The sequence below is a fragment of the Monodelphis domestica genome, chromosome 8, assembly GCF_027887165.1.
Source record: "Monodelphis domestica isolate mMonDom1 chromosome 8, mMonDom1.pri, whole genome shotgun sequence".
NCBI classification, from domain to species: domain Eukaryota; kingdom Metazoa; phylum Chordata; class Mammalia; order Didelphimorphia; family Didelphidae; genus Monodelphis; species Monodelphis domestica.
This window is the reverse complement of record NC_077234.1, coordinates 169,104,647-169,131,503: the sequence shown is the minus strand read 5'-3', so window position 1 is coordinate 169,131,503 and position 26,857 is coordinate 169,104,647. Positions and strand designations below refer to the sequence as shown.

At 33.0% G+C, this 26,857-nt stretch overlaps 1 protein-coding gene across 3 annotated transcripts in view; it reads right to left on the bottom strand.

The window, feature by feature from the left end:
- Positions 1-26,857, bottom strand: part of TPP2 (tripeptidyl peptidase 2) — a 90,378-nt gene that overhangs the window by 13,471 nt on the left and 50,050 nt on the right. For 2 of the 3 annotated variants that reach the window (XM_001365769.4, XM_016424940.2), the window contains exons 17-24: positions 21,397-21,551; positions 17,462-17,578; positions 16,783-16,883; positions 15,121-15,217; positions 12,242-12,379; positions 10,081-10,325; positions 9,819-9,897; positions 7,804-7,842 (exon numbers count right to left, since the gene is read on the bottom strand). In XM_001365769.4, the coding sequence (XP_001365806.3) occupies positions 7,804-7,842; positions 9,819-9,897; positions 10,081-10,325; positions 12,242-12,379; positions 15,121-15,217; positions 16,783-16,883; positions 17,462-17,578; positions 21,397-21,551 (971 nt within the window). The remainder of the gene's footprint in view (positions 1-7,803; positions 7,843-9,818; positions 9,898-10,080; positions 10,326-12,241; positions 12,380-15,120; positions 15,218-16,782; positions 16,884-17,461; positions 17,579-21,396; positions 21,552-26,857) is intronic. The other variant, XM_001365824.4, reaches the window with a different exon arrangement.

Sequence of the window (26,857 nt, the reverse complement as noted above, 5' to 3'; positions counted from 1 at the left end):
GAACTAAAATAATTCATTAAAAATGTCTGGGCTAAATTCTCTCAAAGGCTGATAACAAAGCTGATATTTCTAATGTACTGTACTTAAAAAAAAAAGGCAATCAGAATGTGTTAATTCTTTTGATTTACATCATTTCCATTAAAAATATTTGAATACAGATTCCCCTAAAAGGAATATAAGAGGCAAAAGAAATTTCCTTTATATTAGAAATTCAGAACAAAACATAATGATTGCTTAATACTCTTCTGAAAAAATGGTGATAGTATATTAAACTTTTTCTCTCCAATTACTAGATTGTTCTAGTTTTTACTCTTAATATTGAGTTTCTTTCCTAATTTTCACTATTTCCCATATTGTGCCCTTTTCTATCCATAAGAAAAATTATGTCAACTTGTCAACTTGAGACTCTGCTTAGATGGCTCTTTTTACCACTAAAAAAAATGAGTATTGTTTTATAATGCTTTTGTAATAAAGTGAGAAGCAGAGAAAATAGAACTACATAGATACTCATTGCATATTGCTAATAAACATATTAATTGTATTGATTTTAGCATGTGAATAAGGAGGAAAAAATTTCACAGGAAGATGTAGTAGAAAGACCACTGGACTCAGAGTTAAAAGACCTGGTTTATAGTTATAGTTTAGCCACTTAGTAGATGATGCATGACTTTGGACAAATTAATTACTCTCTCTAACCCTACATTTTCTCTTCTGTAAAACAGTGGAGAATATTTGTAGTATCTATTATACAAAGTTGTTGAAAATAAAAAAATGTAAACCACTCTGCAAACTTAAATATTACAGAAAAGGAGCTATTATAATGCAAGAATATGTTTAATTGGACCATAAAATACACTGTAACCCAAACATGGTAAAATTTACACTTTCTATAAGTCATTTTTATGAGTAGTTCTTTGGCATACTTTGTATATTTAAGATTAGCACAATAAAGTGAATAAAACAGTTACTTTGGGTGGAAATTCCATTGCCCTCAATTAATGCCTTCTACATTTCACTATAGTTGGCTAATAATCCTGAATTTTTAATACTTATTTTCTTTCTTCCCATCTTCCTTCGCTGGAATCTTCATGAACTAACAACTTTATAGCATTTCATTCTCAAAAAACTCTTATAGTTGATATATTTACTAAAAAATATCTGAGTATAGGAAAATTAAGTGGTGATCCGTCCCCCCAGACCCAAAGACTAAATAAAGTACAAAAAGTAAAATGTTATTAATATACATACACCAATATAGATGTATGTATATATGTATATATGTATAAATGCATATGTATAAACAGATTGTTCTCAATCAACTATAGAGAAAACAGGTATATGAAGCAAATAAGAATTAATATCTGACTATTATAAATGATCTTTGTGCAACAAATATTATTTTGTACATTATTTTTATTTCCTTCAGCCCATTAGTTGCTTTATAATCAGTTATGTCATCTTTTATATTAATTACACTTGCCTTGAAAAAAGAACAATGAAGTACTTCAGTGGCCTAAGTACTATTATGACCAGGAACTGCATCTTAAATTATGACCAGGAACTGCATCCTAAATAAGTATCAGCTTTCCCATATATGGCAAAATGTAACAGTAGAACTGTTTTAGTTAAAAGATGCAGTAATTTAAGTTGAAGTAATTAAGCTTTCTTTCTATAATGTCTAGCCCAGATTTGGATGAGGTCTAGAGCACAAGGTTAGGGGAATGGCAATTTTAGAAAATCCAAGTTAAAGTTGTCCAAGACTGACTTTTTATAATATGGGTGGGAAACAGTAAAAACAGAATTGTATATATACTAATTTTACCTAATAAAAATTCAAAAAATACGAATGGTTTAACTTTTAAATTAAAGAATAAACAAGCAAATAGCAACCTCAAAGTTATTTTCTTAAAAATACAAAAGTTCATGCTAAAGAAATCTTATAAAAGATGCTGGGGCAAGAGGAAGTAATTTTATTTGAACCATGATAATTTGTATTCAATACAGAAAAATTAAACTAAACCAATAGCAACAAAAAGATGCTTTGATCTTACAGTAAGTACCTTATCAATAAAATAAAAAGACGATTATTTAAAATATAGCATATAAAGTCCTGATATAGATATACTAGCATTACTTTCTAATCATAAGAGAAATGTGGGCCTTTAGTTATTTTACATTTGTTAAGTTCATTAATCATTTCTTCAATTATTGACTGTGTATATCTAATATGAATCTGACAGTGATGACTCAACATGAATAAGCAGAAATAGCTATTTTTCACTAAATTATGAGAAATCACTCTAAAAGTTACAGGACAGTCAAATAACATATTTATAAAATATAATTTAAAGGTACTTCATATGTTCTTGATGTTTTTCTTAGATCAATTTTTTTTTTGCTGACTTCTGAATTGGTGTTAAAATAGGTTTACCTACAGGCTGTCAACTTGAAAGTATTTTTTAAGCACAATACAATAAACACTGACTCTTATTTGTTATTTGTAAAAATTAAATCGCTTTTCTACAAAAGTCCTGCCTACTCTGGTGCCTTGCTGTGGCATTATAATAAACCTGGTTTCACAAATGCTATCATCAGTAGAGAGTAACAAATATGACCCAAGTAAGAAGTCATATTTGCTGCTTCAAGATTCCTCCCTGTTATGTGAGAAAGACTAATCAAAAGGTTGTCCAAAGGGTGAATTATTTTTGGCCAGTGACCATAAAATAGATTAAAATGATAAAGTATCTCTCTGTGGCATTCTTCTGTTTCTGCAGTAACTGGTTAAAAAGGAAACAAGGATGTTATAAACAAATTCTAATTTATTAGCCTGTCTACAAAGAAATGAGACACATCTATATTATGATCAATATAAGATGAAACCAGACAAAAGTGCCTCAGCTAAAGGAAAGTTCACAGCTCAGAGGAGAACAAAAAAGTTGGATTCATTGTGTATTCAGAGGCAACAAGAAACACCATTTTATGGTATACATCATGTCTTTGATCACAACGGAGCATGGCAAATAGTACCTCTTAAAATAATGCAGCTTTGTGCACCAACACCTGCTGCAGAGAATAAAATATAGAAGAAAATCTATGAAGATCTTGACAAGATCCTATAAATTAAGACAATATACATGTAGTCACACATATTATGAGGTGTAGTTACTATACTAAAAAGGTGAGCATAAGGAAGAATAGTGAAAAATGTTAGAAAATATTGTTTAAAATTCAGAAATTTAAGAGGTCAAATGCTTATATTCAGAAGCCATATATAGCATAATGGCTTTCTCCAAGAATAGAATTGAAAGTGTTAAGCAATGAACAATTTTCAAAAATTTGAAATTGACCATTTTTCTTGATGACATAGAATTTGAGGATCATGTGCCTATGTGTAGTCAGATCAAGAACAAAGGTCAAAATATCAAATTAGAAGGTAAGATGAAAAGAAAATATTGCTTTCAATTACAATACTTCTAATTTATTTAAACAAACTGATCACTATGAAAAACTGAAAATGGACATAGCTGAAGGTACTAACTATAACCCTGTCTTTAAAAAGATTGAAGTAATACAAAATAACTGCCATAACAGGAAGGCTAAATGAGCCTAACCCCATCAACCATTTAAAAGCTATGTGGTATTAGAACACAAACTCATTTACTGAATATAATAGAAAATGATAATAGAAGTTAATGAGCACTTTAACCTCACAAAACTACAAAAAACCGTTTAATGGAAAACAAGCTTCCAGGTGAGCATTAGTCCCAAGTAAGCTTGATCATTCAAAAGTATTTGTTTTTAAATTGGAAGAATGACAAATATACATGAAATAGAACAGATTTTCCACTACTTCTATGGTGATCTGTTAAAGAGTAGAGTCCCTATATTTTGACTTTGGATGATACAATGGGAAAAACAGTGGACTTAATAGTTGTATAACATTGGGCAAGCTACTTAACCCTTTCTATCTATTCTCCCTACTATAAATTGGGGACTGGAATAGTATCACTGCTCAAGGTTGCTATGTAAAGTCCTTTGCAAATTTTAAAGTGCCATAAACATGGTATTACATTATTATTACCTGATCTATTACATTTGGATTATGGCAATGATATTTAAGAGATTAAAGTCAGAAAGAGTGGCTGTACCCAAACCAAATACATATAGAAGAAATCCATGCTTATGGCACAAAATATTAAAAATAACTAGGAATTGATTTTTCAAACTAGTTCAAAGAAGAGAAGGAAGATTTCAAAAGAATAAGATCACAGATAGAAATTTTACCAAAAAAAGAAAAGGAAAAAAAGTTGATTGAGATGACATAAGCAACTACTAGCTCACCTGTACCTTTAAATCAGGATACTCCTGATTTAAAAATACAAACACAAACACAAACAAAACAAAAAAAAACAAAAAAAAAACAAGGAAACAACCAGACTGCTTGGTTTTTCTAAGGAAAATCTTTTATCTTCATAGTCGGACTCTTGAATGAAAAGCTTAAGGGGTATAAGATACTACTGTGCCTACTGTTTGTTGCCTTCAGAGAATCATTTGACTTCCTGAAACTTAAAGGCTTCTCTTAAACAAGGTTTCTTATTTACCAGTAAAATTAAAAAAAAATTTTTTTGGAATGATATAACAATGGAGATAACTGTTTTCATGGGCTGCTGAATATCGGCATCAAACCAAGCATAATATAAGGAAATATAAGCTTATTATTTGCCAGGGTAATAGAAGATGACCTTTCTTAGGAAAAATGAATAAACTTAACTTTTGTCTAGTTAAATTCACTAACTACCCTCATTCTGAAGGTAGAGGCACTAGGAATCACCTAAGAAAGTGCTCTATTTTCACTGAAAGGGAAGTATCCTCTCAGCCTCCCACTCAGAAAACACAGATCTGAGAGAACCACCTTTTGATTAACATGAAGAAAGTGGTTCAAGAAAGAATGAAATTTTGATGTTTTTTTAATGTTAATCCAAACCACGTGTTTATTTATTGCAACTTTCTTTTTTAAGATTTCTGTAAATGTACATATCTTGAGCTAGAGTGTTGTCAGAGAACATCTCTCCAAAGCAGAAATGCTTAGGTATTAATATGAAATTATTTCTGGCAGATTTGAGCCTAAAAAATGAGTACAGCGTTAGTATTTTTTATAGCACTAATTTAATTAATCCTTGGAATATTATAAAACTTTAAGGAAAGTTAAACACATTAAGGGCAGGAAGGCAAGTAAAAGGAGGAGTGGCAAAAGTAAAGAGGAAGAGAAAGGGAAAAAATAAAAAACAGGGAGAGAATGGGAGAAAAAGACAAAAAAAGCAACACAAAGGAGATAAGTAAAATAAATTGCAAAAACTTTTTGGGTTTAGTAGATTTTAAGATTCATATAAGTCTCAAATTACAGGCTTCTAGGTTCTTGTCATCATTCACTGACCTTTAAACATCAATGTAACATTATCCACAACACTGCAAATCCTTAAAACATTATAAGATTTACTCTAAATGAGCTATCAGAAGTAGCTCTTAGGATAAAGTAGTAATGGTAATAATAACATCTTGTACTTATACAGATAGCTCTTTAAGATTTTCAAAGTGCTTTACATATTATCTCAGATTCTCAAAACCAGGAAACTACTATTATTATCTCCATTTTACAGATGAGGAAACTAAGTCTGAGAGAGATTAAGTGACTTGCTCATTCACACAGCTAATATCTGAGATAGGATTCAAATTCAGGTCTTCATGACTCCAAGTCCAGGGATCTACCCACCAAGCCACCAAACAATTTCAATGATAAAGAGCCACTTCCATGGAGTCCAGTACAAAGAAACATCTTCATTATATAGATCCTTAAATATCTAAAAGAAATTTTATGGAAATAATGCTTTGTTATTCTGGTTCCCCACTTCCCATTCTGGCAAAATTCTATTATAAGTACTTTCTCTAATCCTACTTGACATAAAAAGCATTCTTCATAATCAGTGAACTTGGTTGTATACTGTAAATAATCAACAAGCATTAATTAGGAAGTGCCCACTATATTCCAAGCACTATGCTAGGTAATAAAACAAAAAAGGTACAATTCCTGTTCTTTCAAGGGCCTTACATTCCATATAGAGTTCACGAAAATGAATTCTAGTAACTGAACTACTTTTGCATCTTTTATGTTACTATTAAGTAGGAGTAATTTTTTAAAGCTCTTCCCCTTTAAGCAACCAAATCTAAATAAAAGCCATTGACTTCCAAACTGATGCCCAACAAAGAGGAAAAAAAGTGGGGACAGCCAGAATAATACCTGCCTCCTACTGGGTTATTTTCACTCATTAATTACCTATAAGATTTGGTCCTTAGCTATTTCTTCTCCAAGTACCAGGAAAAAAATTTAAACAATATATCTTTTTTAAAAAACCTTTATCTTCCATCTTAGAATCAATACTGGGTATTGGTTCTAAGGCAGAAGAAGAGTGATAAGGGCTAGGTAATGGGGGTTAAGTGGCTTGTCCAGGGTCACATGGCTAGGAAGTGTCTGAGGCCAGATTTGAACCTAGGACCTCCTGTCTCTAAATCCATTGAACTACCCAGCTGCCCCTAAACAATATATCTTAAAATAGTATTATTCTATAACTACATGTTATATAGTGAGAATAAGTTCTTAATAAAAATTGTACTAGGTCTTAAAAAATAATAACCTCAAATGTTTATGTTCCAAAGGTTTTTAAAAGAATTACATTTTAAAAAATACCAATTTTTGTCAATCACTTACTGAACCTGAGGAATCCCAATTATTTACTTTTTCCTTTATGGGATAAATGAAAATCTACTATTATGGGATTAAAAATAAAGTTTGACCCATGTTAGCAAAATTATCCCAAGAGTTCTTTTCATCTCTATATCAAACACCCAATATTTAAACTCTTTTCCAGTTTTTCTTTTAGCAGTCTTACTAAATAAGACATCAAAGTAGTCATCTTACTAATCAGACATTAAAGTAAATTTTCTTTATCAGTTTCAATGTGGCTGTTAACAAGCAGGAAATCATAATACTATTTCAGAATTTCCCCTTTTCAATGAATCTTTAAGGTACTATCGATATACTCCATTCATGATCTTGTTTTAAATCCTACAGGATGTTCTCCAAGCAATAATAAACTAAAGGGTACTCTATGTCAGCTATTACTTTCTGCTCTGCTCTCTTCTATTCCTCTCTTTGATATCCTAAACTAAATGTCTTAAAAACAAGTAGAAAATTTCATTTCAAAGGTGGGACTATTCCATTAAACAAAATCCTTCAAAAGATAATTTCTCCCTCAGAAAACTGATAACAAAAGCCAAAGCGAACATGTACCCTTCACCAATACATACCAAGACCACATATATAAAAAGGCAATTTTCTCCCTATAATTTTCTAGACATATAAAATGTCAAAATACTGAATAAGGTAGTTAGGAATATAAAATACAATGGAAATGCTTTACACAAGGACAGAAAGTAGTAGCAGAGCACTTTATCCTAGAATACTACTAACTCAACATCATGATTACTTAAGAGACTATGATTAGAAGAGTAACATAAAGACAAGATATAAAGAACTGGGATCTTATAGCAATTCATGCTGCTCAAAGAGATTTAGGAAAGCAGCATGTCAGTGTTTATCATAGTAGGTGTAGCTAGTAGCAATGAACTGTAGAACTTAAAAGGAAAGGAAATTGAGGGGAAGGTTTTAAAAGATATATGGACAGAAAAATGTTAAGTCATATGCAAAAAGGCTTTAACACATCTTTTTCAAGAACTGACATTCAGTACCTTTTTAAATTTTCCTTGTCGTTTTGCTGCAGACTGCCCCTGGGAGTTAGAACAACATTCTGTAAGAAAACATGCACACACTACACAGGATGGAGATACCACCTCTGTCTGAATAAGGTCTCATTTACTTTCCACTTGTATGGATTACATTACTTCAAGTGTCAAGTCTATGATGAAGATTGACATGCTTTTAAAGCACTACTGCCTTTACAATTTTTAATGCTAATGTGCTTAAACATAATTGTCTTTTATGTGATTATTCCAAGGCAAATGTAAACACTTCTCTCAAAGATCAACCAGACCAAAGTTCATGATGATCGAAATAAATCTTAGAAAATCACATTTAACTATATGTTCACAAGATGCTGTACAAGTTATTTTTCTAATGCCAGTTTAAATGACAACAATAGCAAAATTTCTATTCATATGCTTTCCCCCAAAATGGACCATGCAAAGTAATAGTACCACTTATGGTGGTTACAATAAGAAAAATTATGAAAAGTAATCTTTTCAAATAAGAAACTCCAAAAAGCTAGAAATCTGCTAAGGAATGATTATGACAATGAGGTGGAAAATGAAATTTAACTGAATGTGGGCTTTTTTCCTCTTCTACTTCAGAGGAAACAGGATTTTATTAAATCTGACATTAGCTACTAGCAAATCTCACAAGTTTTCCAAATTTCTTTGATTCCACAATTGCCTCAGAAGCTAATCATGAACTAATAACTATTTTTCATTTGTGGAATTTTATTAAATGGGCAAAATATATTTTTTAATATTTAAGTGATTTTTTTTTTTACTACTTAGGCCTCACAAAGTGGTTAAAAACAAACAAGTGATCTACAAACAAAAAATAAACCCTAGATTTCAGATTTAAAGCCATGTCTATAAAGTCTGTACATGAAACCAGTGTTTCTAAAAATCACTGTACCGGGAAATTCTGATCCTCTTATTTCTACAGAACATATGAACCATAAATTGAGGCAAGTAACTCTAAGACAAAGCTTTTTTAATGTACAAACAAACCCTAAGAATACTTTTATAAGTCAAGGAAAAATTGGGAACGTTCAAAAATGGTTAAAACCCCTATGAAATCTGTCCATTTCAATAACAACTTTTATAAACTCCAACATAAGGAAATCAAAAGATTGATTTAAGTTTTGCCGATATTGTCAAGCTGCAAAATGATGAAAGGTTGGATTAGCTATTGCAGGTAAGGTTAAGCTAAAATTAAATGAAATTATGGCAATTGACGGGTAATGTTCAAGAGAAGTGACTAAAGAGAAATGTCATTTCCAGAAGAGAAATCTTAACACTAGAGTGGATGAGAAAAGCTAAAAACAAAATATCTACAAAAAAGAAGGCCTGCAACAGCATTTGTTTGTTGAGTAAAAGGCTGCTGTAAACTGTATTAGCTAAAAATGCAAAACCAATTAAATCCCACTGTTACAAAACATGCATGAACAAATGTAACCCAGAAATAGCATACCCACAAATTTAAAATTACACTTCTCTACTCAGTTATTCAAATCTTCATTCCAAAAGTTTTATAGAATTGTGGGGAAACCCTGTTATTTCATTACTGTATTTAAAAATAAATTTTTAGAAGCAACGTAATAAAATGTAGCAAATTGGTCCAATCTTCACAATTTTAAAATTAGCCTAACAGAACATCTAGAAATGAGATTATTTTGATTTTGAATTGTTTTTTTAAAATTATTCTAGTCTGAATTTCTTCTTTTAAAAATGCATAGTCATATAATGGGAAGTTTGAGTTTAGTTTAGTCATTCAAAAATTAGCAGAGGATAATGGCATAAAAAAGAAATAATTCTAAATAACACTACAGCTAATATTAAAAGAAAGCAGCATAGTAATAACACATGAAAAAGTGTTAAGATTTTTCAGATCTAATTTTTTGTTTGACTTATCTGCTAGACTGAGTAAATTCATGTATTTTAGAGAAATAAAGAGATTTTTTAGAATAGCATATTTATTAAGTAAAGTAGATACTCACAGCTTTCTTTCCCAGATCAGTCTTTGACAATGTTAAGGATCCTGCAAGATAACATCCTGGCCCTGCCCCTTTGGGTATCCTGAAAAACAAAGCAAGAGGGTTTCAAAGGGGAAAAATTAGAACCAAACTGAACGGAAATAATTCTTATTTGAATTCTCAACAGGGAACAAGGCAGAAAAGAGGAGGAAATTTATATATTACAAATATAATTTATGAAATACAAAATTATTTGGGTTTATTTTATAAATTCAGTGTTACTTACTTGTCATCAGATAATGATGTAACAAAGAATGGCTGGCTATGCTTTGGTGGTAGAGTTAAACTATTTGACTTTTTCTTTCCAAGAAGTGCAAGGCTATGGTTCTCATGAATATCTAAGCTTAAAGTATTAGATAGTCGATGAGAAATAACAAATGGAAGATCTTTAAGACGATCCAAATCACTGATTTGTTCATGACGTATTTGTAGTCGAACTGTATAATCGCCCTTCTCCAGCTTCACAGAGTACTGAAAAAATAGTGTTCATAAAAAATAAAGATTAAGCAAGCAAATATCATATCAAGAAAATGACTCTGAATTCTAGGGTTAGCTATTAACTGTGAATTATTTTAGAAGCTTTGTAGGAATAATAATACAATTCTCCAGCTCGAGACACAGAATCACAGCAGGAACAAACTTCAGATGTCATTCCTCTGGTCATATAAACAATTCATGAATCCTTCTTACAATATCCATGAGAAATGGTCATCTAGCTTTCTTTAAAGCCAGTCAGAGGAAAACTATCAAAAGGAAAATAGACTACCTTAGGAAGTAATGTTCTACTGATAAGGAATATGAAGTAATGTATTTCACAGAAAAGTTCTAATTGCTAGGAAATTTTTTAATATGTTAAGCTTAAAAGTGACTGATCTCTAATCTCTACCCATTTTCTTAGCTCTTCCTTCAGGAGCTGAGTAGAACAAATTTAAACCTTCCACACTGAGAGTTAACTATTTGATCCTGTCTTTTCTTATCTAGGCTAAATAGCTCTAGTTCCTTTAATGGAAACTTATATGATAGTGATGGCAAACCTATGGCACGCATACTTTTGTAGAGCATGCAGAACCTGCGCTGTGGGCACGTTTTCTAGTCACCTGCCAGAGTTCATTACAAGAAATCTAGGGAGACTCAGGGTGGAGGTTCTCTCTTTCCCATCTCCCAGGTGCCTGAGGACATTTCTCAGGTCACCTGTCCCTCTGCCCAGCAGCCCAATGGTAAAATGTGTATCGGGGCGGGAGTGGGTGGAGGTGGTGAGTGGGGATGGGTGGGGGTCGGGGTGGTGGTTGAGGTGGTAAGGGGGAAGGGAAGATCCGGGGGTGAGGGTGGGGCACAGCACTTGGTCTCTGGGGGTGGGGTGGGCAGGGCACTTCATCTCTAAAAGGTTCACCATCACTATTATATGACATTGTCTCTCACAGACCTAGTCACAGTCATGTTCCAATTAATCAACGTTTCCCCTAAAATGTGGTACCCATACAGGGAAAATATCAACAACTTCATTCTCTTCATTAGGTCTATGCTCCTATTAATACAGCCTGATTCTGAATTCACATCAAGTACAATTATAGTCCACTAAAATTATCAGATCTTTCTTATACAAGTCATCATCTAGTCATTTCTCTGTCATCCTGTACTTGTAAAATGAGTTTTCTCAATATGATGACTTAATTGGACTCAATTAGTAAGAGTCTCAGAAAAAAACAAATATAGATTCAGTCCACTCTTCTATGCTATAAAATACTATGGTGATTCTGATGACTCTTCAATATGTTACCTATCTCTCTCTGTTTTATCAACTGAAAATATGATAAGACTATTATTTATGTCTTTGAGCCATTAAAAAAATGATAAATATGAAAGCACTTAAGGCAGATTGCTACAACATTCTATTAGTGACATTCCTTTAGACTCTTCTTTGGTTTTGACTAATATAAGCAGAATCCATCTAGCTAGCATGTATTTTTCTTATCTGGTCCACAAGAATGTCACAAGCAAATTCATGAAAATATCACATAGAAATTGATTTATATAGAATAAGTTTAAAAAAATTTTTTTCTGTGTCATGAATTCTTTAGGCAATCTGGCAAGGTCTATGGATCATTTCAGTAAATGTTCAAATTCATAAAAAAATGCAGAACATTATAAAAACCAAATAATAGTTATTTAAAAGAAAAATCATGGACCTACTGAAATTACGTCTATAAATCCCAAGAGCCTATGTAAGATTTCTTTAATCTATCAATCTAACAATAATTAAGAAATTCACAGATACCAGAAGCAAAATCCACCCCCTCCATTTTTAAGTTAATATCATTTGCTTAAAATACAGATTAAGTGACTATATTCACTTTATAACTAGAGCTAAGAAATTATTTTAAAGATACCTGGTGAGGATAGGCATCACCTGATCCCATTTGTCTCTTGTTCTGGTCAAAAATAATCCAGAGCTGGCTGTCAAATTCTGATTCATATAATAATTCACAAAGCAGAGGACAGCTTGGAGTTATTTCCCCACTCTTAGGCTACCAAAAGAAAAATACAACCATTGTTTTAAAAAAAAATTTAAAAACAAAGTCTAAGATAATACTACTAAAAGTAACCAGTGAATAATGTATGAAAACGACCAAATAAAATAATGTTTAAAAAAATACTACTAAAAGTAAGCTTAAAACAGAAAAAAAAAATAGAAAGGCATAGTTGTAGAATAAAATGAAATCTGGGAAGACTGAACTTTGAAAATATAAAATGCTCACTAGGCTTATACTTTACAAAAAGAAAAATAAATGCTATGATTAAAATTACCTTAAATACAACAAGAGCAAAGAAATGCATAGAGAAAGAAAATGTGAGGAGAGAGAGTACACAATTAGACCTTTAAAAAAACTTTTCTGAATTGGTACATAAAATTTGAACTGAAAAATTTTTCACCAGACCTAACCACAAATGACTCTCTTATGAAAGTGTTCAACTTTTACCTACTGTTTTTATATAATAATTTAAAAAAATTTTCCACATAGAAAGATATTTGTTTCATTATCATTATAATAACAAAAACATATGTAAACATTTAATTGCATATTGTACTCAATATGACAATATCTCAATATTCTTATGAAGGACAGATAAAAAGAAAGCTAAAGGGGGAAACTAGGGCTCAGTGGATTGATAGCAAAGCTGAGACAGAGGGAGGTTCTAGGTTCAAATCTGGCCTCAGATACTTCCTAGCTATGTGACCCTGGGCAAGTCACATAAACTGCATTGCCTAGCCCTTCCCACTTTTTTGCTATAGAGAACCAATACACAGTATTGATTCCAAGATGGAAGGTAAGGGTTATTTAAAAAAAACAAAAGCTAAAGAAAATCTGAATGTGCCTTTTTATAAGCTCCTTAAAAATCTGAGGCATGTTATCTGACATACACCTTATACCAGTCTACAGAAAATTAATGAGGGCTTACCTAAGGGGTATATTGGGAAATATTAAAGATGCTACTCCTTTCCCTCACTATTTAATACCTACTGAACCTAATAACAGTTTTATAATAAATTTTCAAAAAACATTCAGACACTCTCAAATGTTAATATTACTTTGAAATGTTTGGTGTCAAATAACTTTGATACTTCAAATACTAGTTTACCATTTTCCAAAATAGTCCTGCCCCTTTGTTACACATCCCACAACTAGGGTCTTATATTTTTTCCTTTTTGTGGCTGGTTTCCTTGAGAAAACCATCTGCAATCATTGGCTCCACTTTTTTCCTTTTAACTTCATCACTTACTGAAACTTCTTTCTCCAAAGTTACCAATTTCTCTTAAACACAATGGCCTCTTCTCAGTCCTTAGCTTTCTTAACCTATGGTATTGTCAACAAATAATTTCTTCTTTTTCATGATACTAGTATCTTGCTTTTCCTTTTCCTACCCATATGACTACTCCTTCTTAGTATCCTTGGATGGAGCTCCATCCAGGGCTTACCAGCTAATCAGTGGTGTGCCACAGGGTTTTTCCACTAGGCCCTCTTCTTTTCTCCCTATACACCATTTCCCTCATCAACTTTCATGAATTCAATGATGATCTCTATATTGATGACTCTCAAATCTACTTGTTCAACCTAAATACTCTCTGATCTCAAATCTTGCATGTCTAACTTTCCTCTAGATCTTTAGAACTAGAAATCTTGTAGACATCTTAAATTCAATATATCTAAAACTGAAGGTCTATATTGAATATCTTTTTCTCTCATATTCCCCTCTTTCTGATTTCCCTATTACTATCAAGGATACCATCATCCTTGTAGTCACTTACACTTGAAAAGGGTCATCCTTAAATCTTCACTATCACCCCATATATTCAAATCACTGGTCAAGTTCTGTCATTTCTCCCTGTATAATATTTCTCAAATATAGCCCCTTATTTCTTCTGACAGATTCCACCCTAATGAAATCCTTCATATCATCTTATACCTGGAAATAGCCTTTTGATTGGTCTCTCTTCCTCATGATCCTCTGTACTCTAGGCCATCCTCCACTCTGATGGCAACCCCCACTATTAAATAAAATCCAGTGGTTCTCTATTATCTCCAGGATCAAATATAAAAAATTCCCTATTTGCTTTTAAAGTCCTTCCTAAACTAGTCTTTTCCTACCTTTCTAGCCTTTGTACACCTTACTCCCCTCTTCACACACTCTGTGATTCAGTGACACCAGCATCCTTGCTTTACCCCACATGACACTCCAAATCTCTAGATTGTTGAAGAGTTTTCGCTGTCTATCTCCTTGCCTGGAACTTTTTCTCTTTATCACTTCCACCTGGATTCCTTCATGTCTCAACTAAAATCTAACCTTTTCCAAGCAGTCTTTCCCAATCCTTTAATTTTAGTATTCTACCTCTGAAATTACCTCCAATTACCACATCGTATCAGTCTATCGATTATATTTGTACATGGTTGTTTGCATGTGTCTCCCTCTTTGGACTGTGAGTTCACTAAGGTCAGGGACTGTTTTTACTTTTTTCTTTATCTCTAGTATTTAGCATAGAGTTTGACACATAGCAAGCATTTAGGAAATGCTAGTTGACTAAATGGAGTTATGGCAGGAGTAATATATGTACTATATCCAGAGTTTTTAGGATAAATACTGTTGCTTATTTGCTCCAGCTCTTACATTCTAGTCTTACTTTTCAGTGATGATGATTCATGGAAACAATGCAAACTTAGAATAATATTCTGACTGTAAGTAACATATTTTTCTTTATTCAAATACTTACTTGATGAAAGTTATATGTCAAGATCATCTCGTAAAGTTGACGATTATTTGGCAAAACATCTCTGGATCCTAAAGGTTTTGTTTTTGCACTCACTGGTCTGCAATTAGGGAATTATAGTTTTATTTAAATAAAATATTATTCATTCAATCAAATAGTACTTTATATTTCTAAAACTAGAATGACATTTTACTTACAGAAAAATATTAACAAATTTCCTTTTAAGAAAATGTAAAAGACAAATTAATCTCTGAATAACAAAGATTTTCAAATGCTTGAAAATAACTGATCTGTTTCAACAGTAAATACAGCCAAAGACTTAAACAGCTCAAAGAGTTTGCCTAACAAGACTGGAATTGTAGCTTTAATATACCCATTCTAAGAAGATTAATATGGAAATAGAGATGAGATATTCCTTTTTTTATAAAAGTGGTTAAAGAAAACATCATGTATAACAAAGAAAAGGCCCTTAAATTTTGTAGTGATATTCTGAAATCTAAAGTATGTATTAAGTAAGATGAAAGGGACAGATTGAAAAACATTTTGATTTTTTGATAGGTTTTTTTAATTCAAAAATTCATTCCCAATATTTCAAAATTAGACTTTGCAAATTAATTATGCAGGTTTCAGAATATCATATTTAGCAAAATAATGACAGGTGAAGAGATTTAGAATTTTAGTTTCAGGTAAATTTAATGAATCAATTGTAACCAAACTGGATAAAATGAATAGCAGAAGGTAAGGAACTAATCAACATGAAGTCACACTACAAAGAATTTTAGAAACAGGACAATATTCAATAAACAATGTAATTCTCATTGCATGAGAAGAGTCAAGATGCTTAAAATGTAGAGAGTAGACAAAAACAGTTCTCAGTACAGTATATAAATTGCATAAGTAAAATTAATTGTGAGGATCATCTACTTCCCTGAGATGCAGCTCAATTTTTGGTATTCAGCCTTAAAATGCTGACATGTAGCAACTTGGATGGCTGAATATCTTACAGAACTTCGACTTTATCATGCTTTGTTGTCAATTCTAGGTCATACTTCTAGATATTTTGTATATCACCAGGAGATTTCTTCCCAGCATTAGATTACTTGTAATGTACTTTGCCAATGGCGCCCATGCTGACATGAGTTAAGATCAGATTCATCTGAACAATAAAAATAAATAATACTTCCTTGTATTTACTAGTGTTGTTTTTACAAAGAGTTTTCACTCAATCTCTAATTTATCCTCATAGTTTAAGTATGAGATAGTTAACATACATTAATATAGTCATTTTACAAAAAGAGCTACTTGGGCAGGGAAATACTAAATTACTTCTATAGTTGTACTATTCAGGAACCATTTCCAGCTTATTCCGGGTTCATATTAATAGTTAAAATAGGAAAAATTGTTACATTTTAGCTAGTCACTGTTATTTTTAGCATAAGACAAATATAACTTCCTAAATACCAGGGATACTCAAATCATTGAACACAAATTATTTCCACTGGGGTGAAAATGGAAATTACTGTCTTGATCTGGTCTGAGGGTATTTCTAGCAGTTGGGATGTGAGGGCATTTACAGTCCAAACTATCAAAAGTTTTGGATAAGAAAGTAGTACCTCCCCATAAAAAGCTACTAAGAATTATAATTCACAGAAATATAGTTAATACCGTAGAGTTTGGACCCAGCTCTTCAACGTTATGCAGGGAGCAAGATCTTCATATTTCAAGGAAGATTGAACATCAAAACGGTTTATTCCCTCTGAGGCATGCTACAGAAAAACAAGATTTTTCTGAATTGGTTTCTATATTGGCTTTAAAATGTTAACATCATTTGTTTCTAAGTAAGCAAATGAACTTATTATACAACCAACTGTGTTCCAAATCAATCTAAAATTTTAAAGAAATACATCAAAATACTATTTAAAGCGAAATTAAAAAACCCATTTGAAATCAACAGAACCATAGTCACTTTTTCATTCAAACTGATTTAACTTAAATCTCTACTACAAGATGAATTCATTTTATCATGGGCCTAGCATGGTTTGCCTCTACTACTCTGTCTTGGCAGATTCCACCAGGCTAGGAGGATCTGAATAGGCTTTTAGTGATTAGGATCAATATAATTAGATATAAAAAGGAGGATCACCAGCAGGTTGGCAACTTAATTCTTTGAACATGACAACCAATGAAGCAATCACATTGTCTGGAAAAATATGTATCACCTGCCATAACATACAAAATACTCACAGCAATAAAATTATTAATTTATGCATTATTGCCATAATGAAATATGATTTCACAAATAGAGCTAGAACTATTTTTTTAAAGGCAATGTAATTATACTTACAATGTTTAATTGAGAAGCAGTACAAACTATTCCATGGAAGGAAATTGTGTAATCAATATTGACATCACTAAGACTTGCCCACCATCGAGCAATACAAAATTCAATTGCTTTTCCACCCTGTGAATGAAAACACAAAAATGAAATCATAAATATTTAATTACCTTTCCTAATACTCTGAGATCACCCAAAGTTCCAGAATATCAGTGCTCAATGTTTCAAGCTAGGCATATATCTAAACTAAGAACTATTACAATAATTCAAATTTAGGATATGTGTTTTTAGATAATGACTTATCAGTTAATATTCTTAATCATGTGTTGTCTTATTTAGTTGATAATAATAAGAAAATTAATTAGAAAAGTTTATAGCATGACATAAAATATGTAATATGGATAAGGAGAAAAACTATGAGATTTGAAAAAGCTGCATAACTAAAAGACAAGGCACAAAAACTTCTGCAAAGTCCCAAAATAAGAAAAGTGGAAAACTTTGCATTTTCTTACATGGAGTATAATCTCTGAGGTTGAACTGGGGATGATTCCATATCATCATTTTTCAATAAGGGAAATTGTCAAAGGTTTTTATAGTAATGGGTTTCATAATACTCAAGGTTAAGGAGTTCTATATGTATCAGCATACATATAAAAATATGAAAAATACAATAAAGTGGAGAAAATAATTATATTTTAGGTAGGTGAGACAATGTCAACATTACAAAGGATAGAAAATTCCCCTGAAATATATAAAAGTAATCATAATCAAATCTGCAAAAAACCTCAAAAACCCCAAAGACTGGCATTGTTAAATTTCACATTTTTTGTACTTTCTTTCACACCCCATCTTTCATGTCTATGCCTCTACCATACCCATCCACACCCATGCAAAGTATGCTTTCTCCGCTTTTTACTTTCTATGGCTTCCTTTAAGACCCTGTCCAGATCCCACCTTCTGTAGGACATTTCTAATAATTCCAAATTGCTAAGGTCTTTCCTGCTGAAGTATATTTTCCCTTTTAGCACGGCCTACTTATTTATATGGGATTTCCCTAAATGGAATGTGAGCTTCCTGAGGGCAGGTGCTGTTTTGCTTTTCCTGATAGCCTTTATATATTGGTTCCTGATATGTGGTACATGCTTAATAAATGCCTGTTGATTAACTATATGTGTGTATTTGTATATGTTTGTATTAGAAAAAGCTTTAGTCATTAAAATTATCAGGTATTTCTTAAAAAAGAGAAAAGCACATCAGTGAAACAGAACACAAAGAATTCAATAAATCACAAACACAAAATTTCTGAGAACTGAACAGCAAACCAATGGAAAATGTTCTTAAGCCACATATTGAAATAAGCTACAAATGTCCAAGAAAAATAAACACAAAGTTTACCTCAAAAAGAAAAAAAAAGGGGGGGTGGTAAGAAGGAATGAATCGAAGTTCTTTTTGGGATCTAAAATGAAATTAAAAATTTATAACCAAAGGATTAAAAAAATCAAAGATGAACTATAAAATTTGAAATTGTAGGTTTTGCACAAATAAAAAATGCAAACTAAGTAAGAGAAGCTGTCAAATGGAGGTAAATATCTTTGCACCAACTATTACAAATAAGTCTGATATAGGTAAATAGTGACTTAAATACAAATAAACCAAAAGTCGCCTCCCAATAAATAGGTGATGTGAAGTTATTAAAAAAAAAAAAACCTATATAAGTGCTCAAAATCAGAAACAAAAACAAATGAAAAATTTTAAATTCTAAAACATATTGTTAGAAAAAATGGCAAAGATGTTTTTAAAAATAAAAAATAGTCCCCAGAGGGCATTAAAAGACTGCCTGCCCTTTGATCCAGCCATTCCACTGCTGGGTTTATACTCCAAAGAAATCATAAGGAAAAAGACTTGTAGAAAAATATTTATAGCCTCGCTCTTTGTGGTGGCAAAAAATTGGAAAATGAGGGGATGCCCTTCTATTGGGGAATGGCTGAGCAAATTGTGGTATCTGCTGGTGATGGAATACTATTGTGTTAAAAGGAATAATGAAATGGAGGAATTCCATGTTAACTGGAATGACCTCCAGGAAGTGATGCAGAGTGAGAGGAGCAGAACCAGGAGAACATTATACACCGAGACAGATACACTGTGGCACAATCAAATGTAATAGACTTCTCTACTAGCAGCAATGCAATGATCCAGGACAATTCTGAGGGACTTATGAGAAAGAACACTATCTACATTCAGAGAAAGAACTGTGGGAGTAGAAATTCAGAAGAAAAACAACTGCTTGATCACATGGTTCAATGGGGATATGATTGGGGATGTAGACTCTAAACGATCACCCTAGTGCAAATATTAATAATAGGGAAATAGGTCTTGGATCAATGACACATGTAAAACCCAGTGGAATTGCTTGTTGGCTATGGGAGGGAGGTGAGAGGAGGGGAGGGAAAGAATATGATTCATGTAACCATGGAAAAATATTCTAAACTAATTAATTAAATAAATGAGCTTTAAAAAAGTGGAAATAGTATTGAAAAGTCTACAGGAAGACAGATACACTAAAACTATGATGCTGGTGCTATTAAGTGGCTACAACCATTCTGGAAAACAATTTGATATTATATAAGAAAGTTACTAAACTGTTCACATGTAGTGAACCCAATAATGGAAATGTAGTGTAAAAAAGATCAGATAGGAAGAACTCATATATGGTAAAATACTCAGTGTATTTTATAATAGAAGTAAGAGGCAGTGGGATATAGTGGACATAGAGCTGACCTTGAAGATAGAAGATCCAAGTTCAAGTTCTTCTGACATACATACCTAGGTTATGAAACCCTAAGATTTTATGTGGCAGATAAAGTAAAGGGAGTTTCCTCATCTTCTCTATACCAATAAAATCCCAGTTCCTTAACTCTAGTGCCAAGATGTCATATAAAGTCACTGTGCTGGAGAGTTTTGCTCGATTATTCTTTTTGATAAAGGAAGATTCTATTCAGGGTACAGGAAGGTATATCATCAAATAGATATGGTATTAAAAACAAAAGACATCAATAAAGTAGAACAAAAAGGATATTTATTAGCTATGTGAATATAATAAGCAAGTCACTTAAAACTTCTGGGAGTTCAGTTCTCTAATTTATAAAGTAGGGATAATAGTTTGGGGCTAGTCTACCTGTTGCTACTGTGAAGATGGGATTAACTCTACCCTGCATATTTTTAGATTTAATCACCAGAAGCATATATACCCCACTTAACCTTAAGTATGGGGCGTTTTGTGACCCAATGTGCTATAGTAGGTGATGAATCAGAAAATTGATGGACTACCTCCTGGGCAGCCCTAAGCAAGGCTATAGCTGCAATTGGCAAATAAAAAATTTAAAAAATAAAGTGGAAGGAAGGCACAGGAAGTGATGAAAGGAATGGTCTTTAAAAGTGGGAGAAACTTCTTGTGACAAGATCTTTCTCTGTCAAACTTGAACTTGAAGGAGCTCTGGCTTGGGGACCTTGGACTGCTCTTCAACTATCATTTGGGTGAGTGAAAAAGGCTGATTCCCTTACCTGGCTTTTCTGGAGGTACTAGCCTCCCCAGGGGCCCCTTGTCTTGGAGGTCTTGTGGCCAGAACCCTTGTTTAATTTAACTCTGGGCCCCTTTTGCTGGGGCCTCTGAAGCCCTGCCTGGTTTGGACTGGGCTGGAGTAATTATCTACTCTCTCTCATTTCCTTACTTTCACTCTTCCCCTCTATTTTATAAGTAGTTATAAAGTGATTCTGACATGAGTAATAATTTCAGTGACCACATTTTTATACGTTTAGTACAACCTTTTTATTTTTAACTCTTACACTACATGTTTTTGTATACTACTAATTCAACTAAATAATCCATAAATCAACACAATAGAAAATAGAAACATTTTATAATGGTTCAAAATATATCAACTTACTAAAACAGGAAATGCTTCTGTCACAGTTCCTTTTTCTGGAAGGGAAGAAAACTTATAGAACTCATGACTTCGATATGCTCTTTGCTTCACAAGCTGTACAGCATGAAGAACAAATTTGGCTGACACATCAGATGAACATGAACATACTGTAATTTCTAAAATAAGAGAAAAGATTAAATTTATTGATCTTTAAGTAAAATAATAAATTGATTACTATAAATTCAAAATCAATCTGTAATGATGACAATAAGAATGTTTTATTGGCTATAGGATTATCAAAGCATGAAATTATACATAAAGAAAAAATTATCATCTTTCCAAGAAAATAAAGCTATAATTTGTAGCAAAAAGCTAAAGGCCAAAGTAAAGGGGGTTTGTATTTGGGTATTAACAGTAAATTTTTGTAGAATCAACCTTGAAACAATGGTCATAAGATCATAATACAGTATTAGATATAGACACTTTTTGTCTTCATATGTTTATGCTATGCACCTGCCTAATACTTTCTAAATATAAAATCCAATGCATCCCATGTTTGGCTATTAATATTAACCAAAGATATAGTTAAATTCCCTTCCCTTTATTTATTCTTCCATGCCACCTCATACCCTTAATCATGTCATTATCCACCAGAATTTCAATCCAATGATCTCTTAATTGCTACATGCAAAAATCTTCTCTTGAGGTTTGTTTGTTCTCCCTGAACTCGTGGCCTTTGACATGATTTCCCTTTTCTGCTGAATATTTTTCCTCTCTACTATTCCTTTTAGTTTTCCACTCCTCAGTCTCCTTTTCTATATCTTGATTTAGGTCACTCCCACTCTATATCTCCCAAGCTCTGTCCTATTCTCTGTTCTCTTTATCTTTAGACTAAATTACTTGGTGATCTTACCAGCTCCCATGGGTTCAATTATCATCTATGTAGCCATTTCTAGTATCTATCTGTCCCTAATGTTTCTCACAACCTCCAGTCTCACATGACCATCTGCCTATTGGACATTTTGAACTTAAGTGTGTCTAAAACAGAACTTAGTTATCTTCCTCACCAAATCTTCGCCCCTTTCCAACTCCCCTATTACTGATAAGGGTATTACTATCACTGTAGTCACTCAATACTCTCACAAATTCAATGCCATTCTTAGTTCCCACATATATCCAATCTATTGCCAAACCTTTTTGTTCCTATTTTCATACCACCTTTTATAGATGTTCTTTATTATTCATGCAGGGCAGGTCTTTACTACCACATGTCTAGATTATTGTAATACCCTTATGGCTAGTGTCTCTGCCTTAAGAAATCCCTTCTTAGCTATAGACCATCTTTTATTTAGCTGTCAAAAATATACCTTCCTCCTCAATAGATCCCAGAGACTTTCTGTTATCTCCAGGATCCAACATAAAAATCCTGTGTTTGGCTTTTAAAGTACTGATCCTTTCTTTCCTTTACAGGAGGCTTCTTACTAAATTTAAACCTTCTACATATGCTATAATCCATCAAAACTGGCCTTTTTGTTGTTCCGCATACCCAACATTCCATCTCTGACTTTATGCTTTTCCATTGGCTGTCCTCATGCCCAAAATGCTACCCCCTTGTCTACCTTTCCTGTTTTTTTTCAAGATTCACCTCAAATGCCAGCTTTTGCTAGAGGCCTTTCTTGCCTATCAGTTCCTTCTAAGATTATCACTCACTGACAGAATATATTTTGTATCTACAAATGTGTTGATTTTCCATTAGAATGTGAGGTCTTTTAGAATAAAGACCAAATTTTTGCTTTTCTTTGTACTCCCAGTGGTTAGCATAATGCCTTAACACATAATAAGCACTTAAGAATTACTGGCTAACTAGATGGAGCTCAAGGTGAGGGTGTAAAAGGAAGAAAGATAAAAACCAAAAAAGCAGTGTCACAAAAATTCTTAGAAGAGAGAATACTCATGAGGAGAGGAGTCAAGAGTATCACATGCTGTAAAGAGATCAAGGATGAGGACTGAGAAAAGGCCACTGGATTTCCATTAGATCATTGGTAACCTTGGAGACGGCAGTTTCAGTTGAATAATTAAATGTGAAGCCAGAATTAAAAAGGTTGAGACTTGAGAGAAGGCAGCAATGAGTGTAAAGAGCTTCCTCTAGGAGTTTGGCTGTGAAAGAGAGAAGATATAGGTTAATGGTTGGATAGGAATGGCAGAACAAGAGAAGAATTTTGAAGGCATGTTTGTATAAAGCTAGGAAGGAGCCAGTACTCAGAGACTAACATGAGTGGGAGGCAGGATGACTACGCGGGCAATATGAAGGAGGACATAGGATCAATGGGACAAGTAGACAGTTTGGTCTTGGTAACAACAGCCATATCTTCCATATAGCCTAGAGAAAAAGGGAAAAGAATGAGGGATGATGATGAGGGCTTTTAAGATGAAGAAGAGAGGAAGCTCATGGAAAACGGCCTATTTTCTCAGAAAAATATGAGGAGAGGTCCTCTATTGAGCAAGAGGGGAAGTATATTATGTGGAAGATTTGAGGAGAAAATAAAAAGCTTAGGCTGAAGGGAATAGAAAAGAATCTATTAGCAAAAGAGTAAGAGGATTGCTTTGCAGTAGTGTGAGGCCATTTGAAATTAGATAACATAAATTTGGAATGATCCAGTTGTGTGGATTCCATTAGTAGTGTTAACAGCACATGAGTAGGTGCAGAAGAAACTATCTGTAGGGCATTTTAATACTAATCTATTCTATCATTACCTAAGGATGCTCCTTGGGGCACCTCTCCTCCACATTTTCATGAGTGCCTGGAGGAAACAAACTAATTTAAGTATTAGCCTAGACAAATCATAAAGATGACGGTAAATCAGATGGAAGAATAGCAACAAAATTTGAAACTAATTAAAAAATGACTCAGATTTGGATTATCAATGTTATTGTTTCCCTATATTAATGAAGATAATCCAGCTACATCAGGAAATATAACTTTTATGTTCTTTCATTTTCCCCTCATATTATATATGGTTAGTTATAATTTAAGGAAGCAGGAAACGTCAGAGATGAAAAAAATTTCAGGACATCTCATTTAACCCACACTTGATGCAGAAATTTTCTTTACAATAATAGCAATAAATAACCCTTTACCTTCATTTCAAATCATATAATGATTAGGTAATGCCAAATATGTAAAAAGATTATACTACAATATAAAGATCCAAAATTGGCACAAAGTTTCTATTTTCAAGGAACTTGGACCCTAATGATGGTGAGAATGAGCGTACAAGGTAATTTAGAAGGGAGAATGTCAACAAAGGGTAGGGCTCAGGAAAGGCTTCAGAGGAGGTAAGTGGTACCCCATGAGTTTAATAAGCCTTGAAGAAAAACAGGTGGAGTTAAAGATAGAACAGCATGCTCTAGGAATGCTAGAGGATTTTGTGAGAATGAAGAGGCACAGGAGAGAGGTGTTAAATTTGAGGAAAAGTCAATCTAAAATTATGCTGGAATACAGCTCTCCAAAGACAAGGAACATTATACCTCTAGGTATACAATTCCTTTTCTGGATTCTCTAAAGATATGGTCATTCTCCTTAGAAATAAGTCTATTTTTAAGGTCAGGAACTGAGGCCCAAAGAGGCTAAGTGTTGAGTCATGAAGAGAACAGTCAGGGTTTAACCAGAACCTGACTCCTCTGATTTTTTTCTGTTATAGCACATGGAATCTCAGGGAAGTAAGGGATATGCCCATGGTCATTAGGTATTCAAAAGGGGAAAATCTGAACTCAGAGCCTAATACTAGTATCCTTTCCACTCTACCTACTAGCCATTTGTGTGGAGTTGGAAGATCATTCCCACTAGACAAAGTGCAAAGCTACTACTCTTATTTTGTTTGTTTTTACGACAATCATCTTTTATAGTCCCTTCCATTTAATACACTAATTTCAATCCTTCCTTGATCATCTTGTTGCTTTCAAAATAACTTTTTAAAAAGTTATTTTTGAAGTCTATAGCATTTGATATAAGTAGTTTGTTCCTGGCCCACTCTTCACAGCACTATAAAAAACTGTGTAATCCCCCTCATCTCATCATTTTAAAGTTAGTCATTCCCCATTCAATGACATTTCCCTTAAATCAGCTCCCTATTTTTTTCCTCATAGCAATCTTTTGGTTGGTTTCATCACAATTTTCCTTTTGGGAGTCTTCATTGCCTTTTTTTTTAAACCCTTACCTTCCTACTTAGAATCAATACTGTGTATTGGTTCTAAGGCAGAAGAGTGGTAAGGGCTAGGCAATGGGGGTCAAGTGACTTGCCCAGGGTCACACAGCTGGGAAGTGTCTGAGGCCATATTTGAACCTAGGACCTCCCATCTTTAGGCCTAGCTCGCAATCCACTGAGTCACCCAGCTGCCCCCTTCATTGCCTTTTAACATGACTTTTCTTTTAGAATCTTAGGACATGGGACAGTAATAAGTAGTATGTACATAGGCTTTTAGATTTTGTGAAGTGCTTTACAAATGACATCTTGTTTTAACTCAGAACAAAGCTGAAGGATAGATGCATTTATTATCCCCATTTCAATGGGGAACTGAGGCTAATAAGACACTTGCCCAAGGACAAATAGCTACTGTTAGACACTAGATTTGAACTCAAAACTTACTATGCCATATAGTTACCTAGCTTTTCTATGAACATTTTTTTCATCTGTTGTTCTAAAGTTCAGAATATCTTTTCAGGATATGGCTGGTATTGTGCCTTTCTCTATCATAAATTCAAAGGCAGCCAAGTCATTTACTCCCAAAGTTCCAATCATTTCTACTTTGGCTTCCTGTTCTTTTTTGTCAGAGTAGGTCAATTAAATAGTTCATTAGCATTTATTAAGCAGCTATTCTATTTATGAGTCAAGTACTGATGATAGGAAATGGAGATACAAAGATACAAGTGAAATAACCCTTCTTTCAAGTATTTTTACATTCTTATGATCTGGAATAGTGCTACTTATATTTCTTTAAGGATAAAATTATCAGCAACTCTGTAGAGCTCAAATTCTATCCACCCCAAGTATCTTTCTTACATATTCAAGTATAGACAACATTCAATCATCCATGTAAGGATTATCCTAATTAGAAATTTATGCATAAAAACCTCACTTCCAAGGGTATAGAAAAAACTTCCTTAAAGTATGATACTCTGTTGCATTTTTTGGCCTGCTATTTTTGGCCTGTTGTTTTCCCTATTTATTCTTTAAGTATTTCTTTTTATATTATTACTATAGTTGGCATTTCTAGAACTACAACAAATAATGGGAAAGTGGGGAAGGGCATCCTTGACATATTCTTGTATTTCCTGGGAAAACTATTAGTATATCCTCATTTGAGATGGTGCTTGCTTTTATGACACTTTTTTGTTGACTGTGCTCTTAGAATGCAAAACCATCCTTGCATCCCTAATATAAATCCAATTTGGTCAAATACAAGATAGCTTGAATAAATTGCT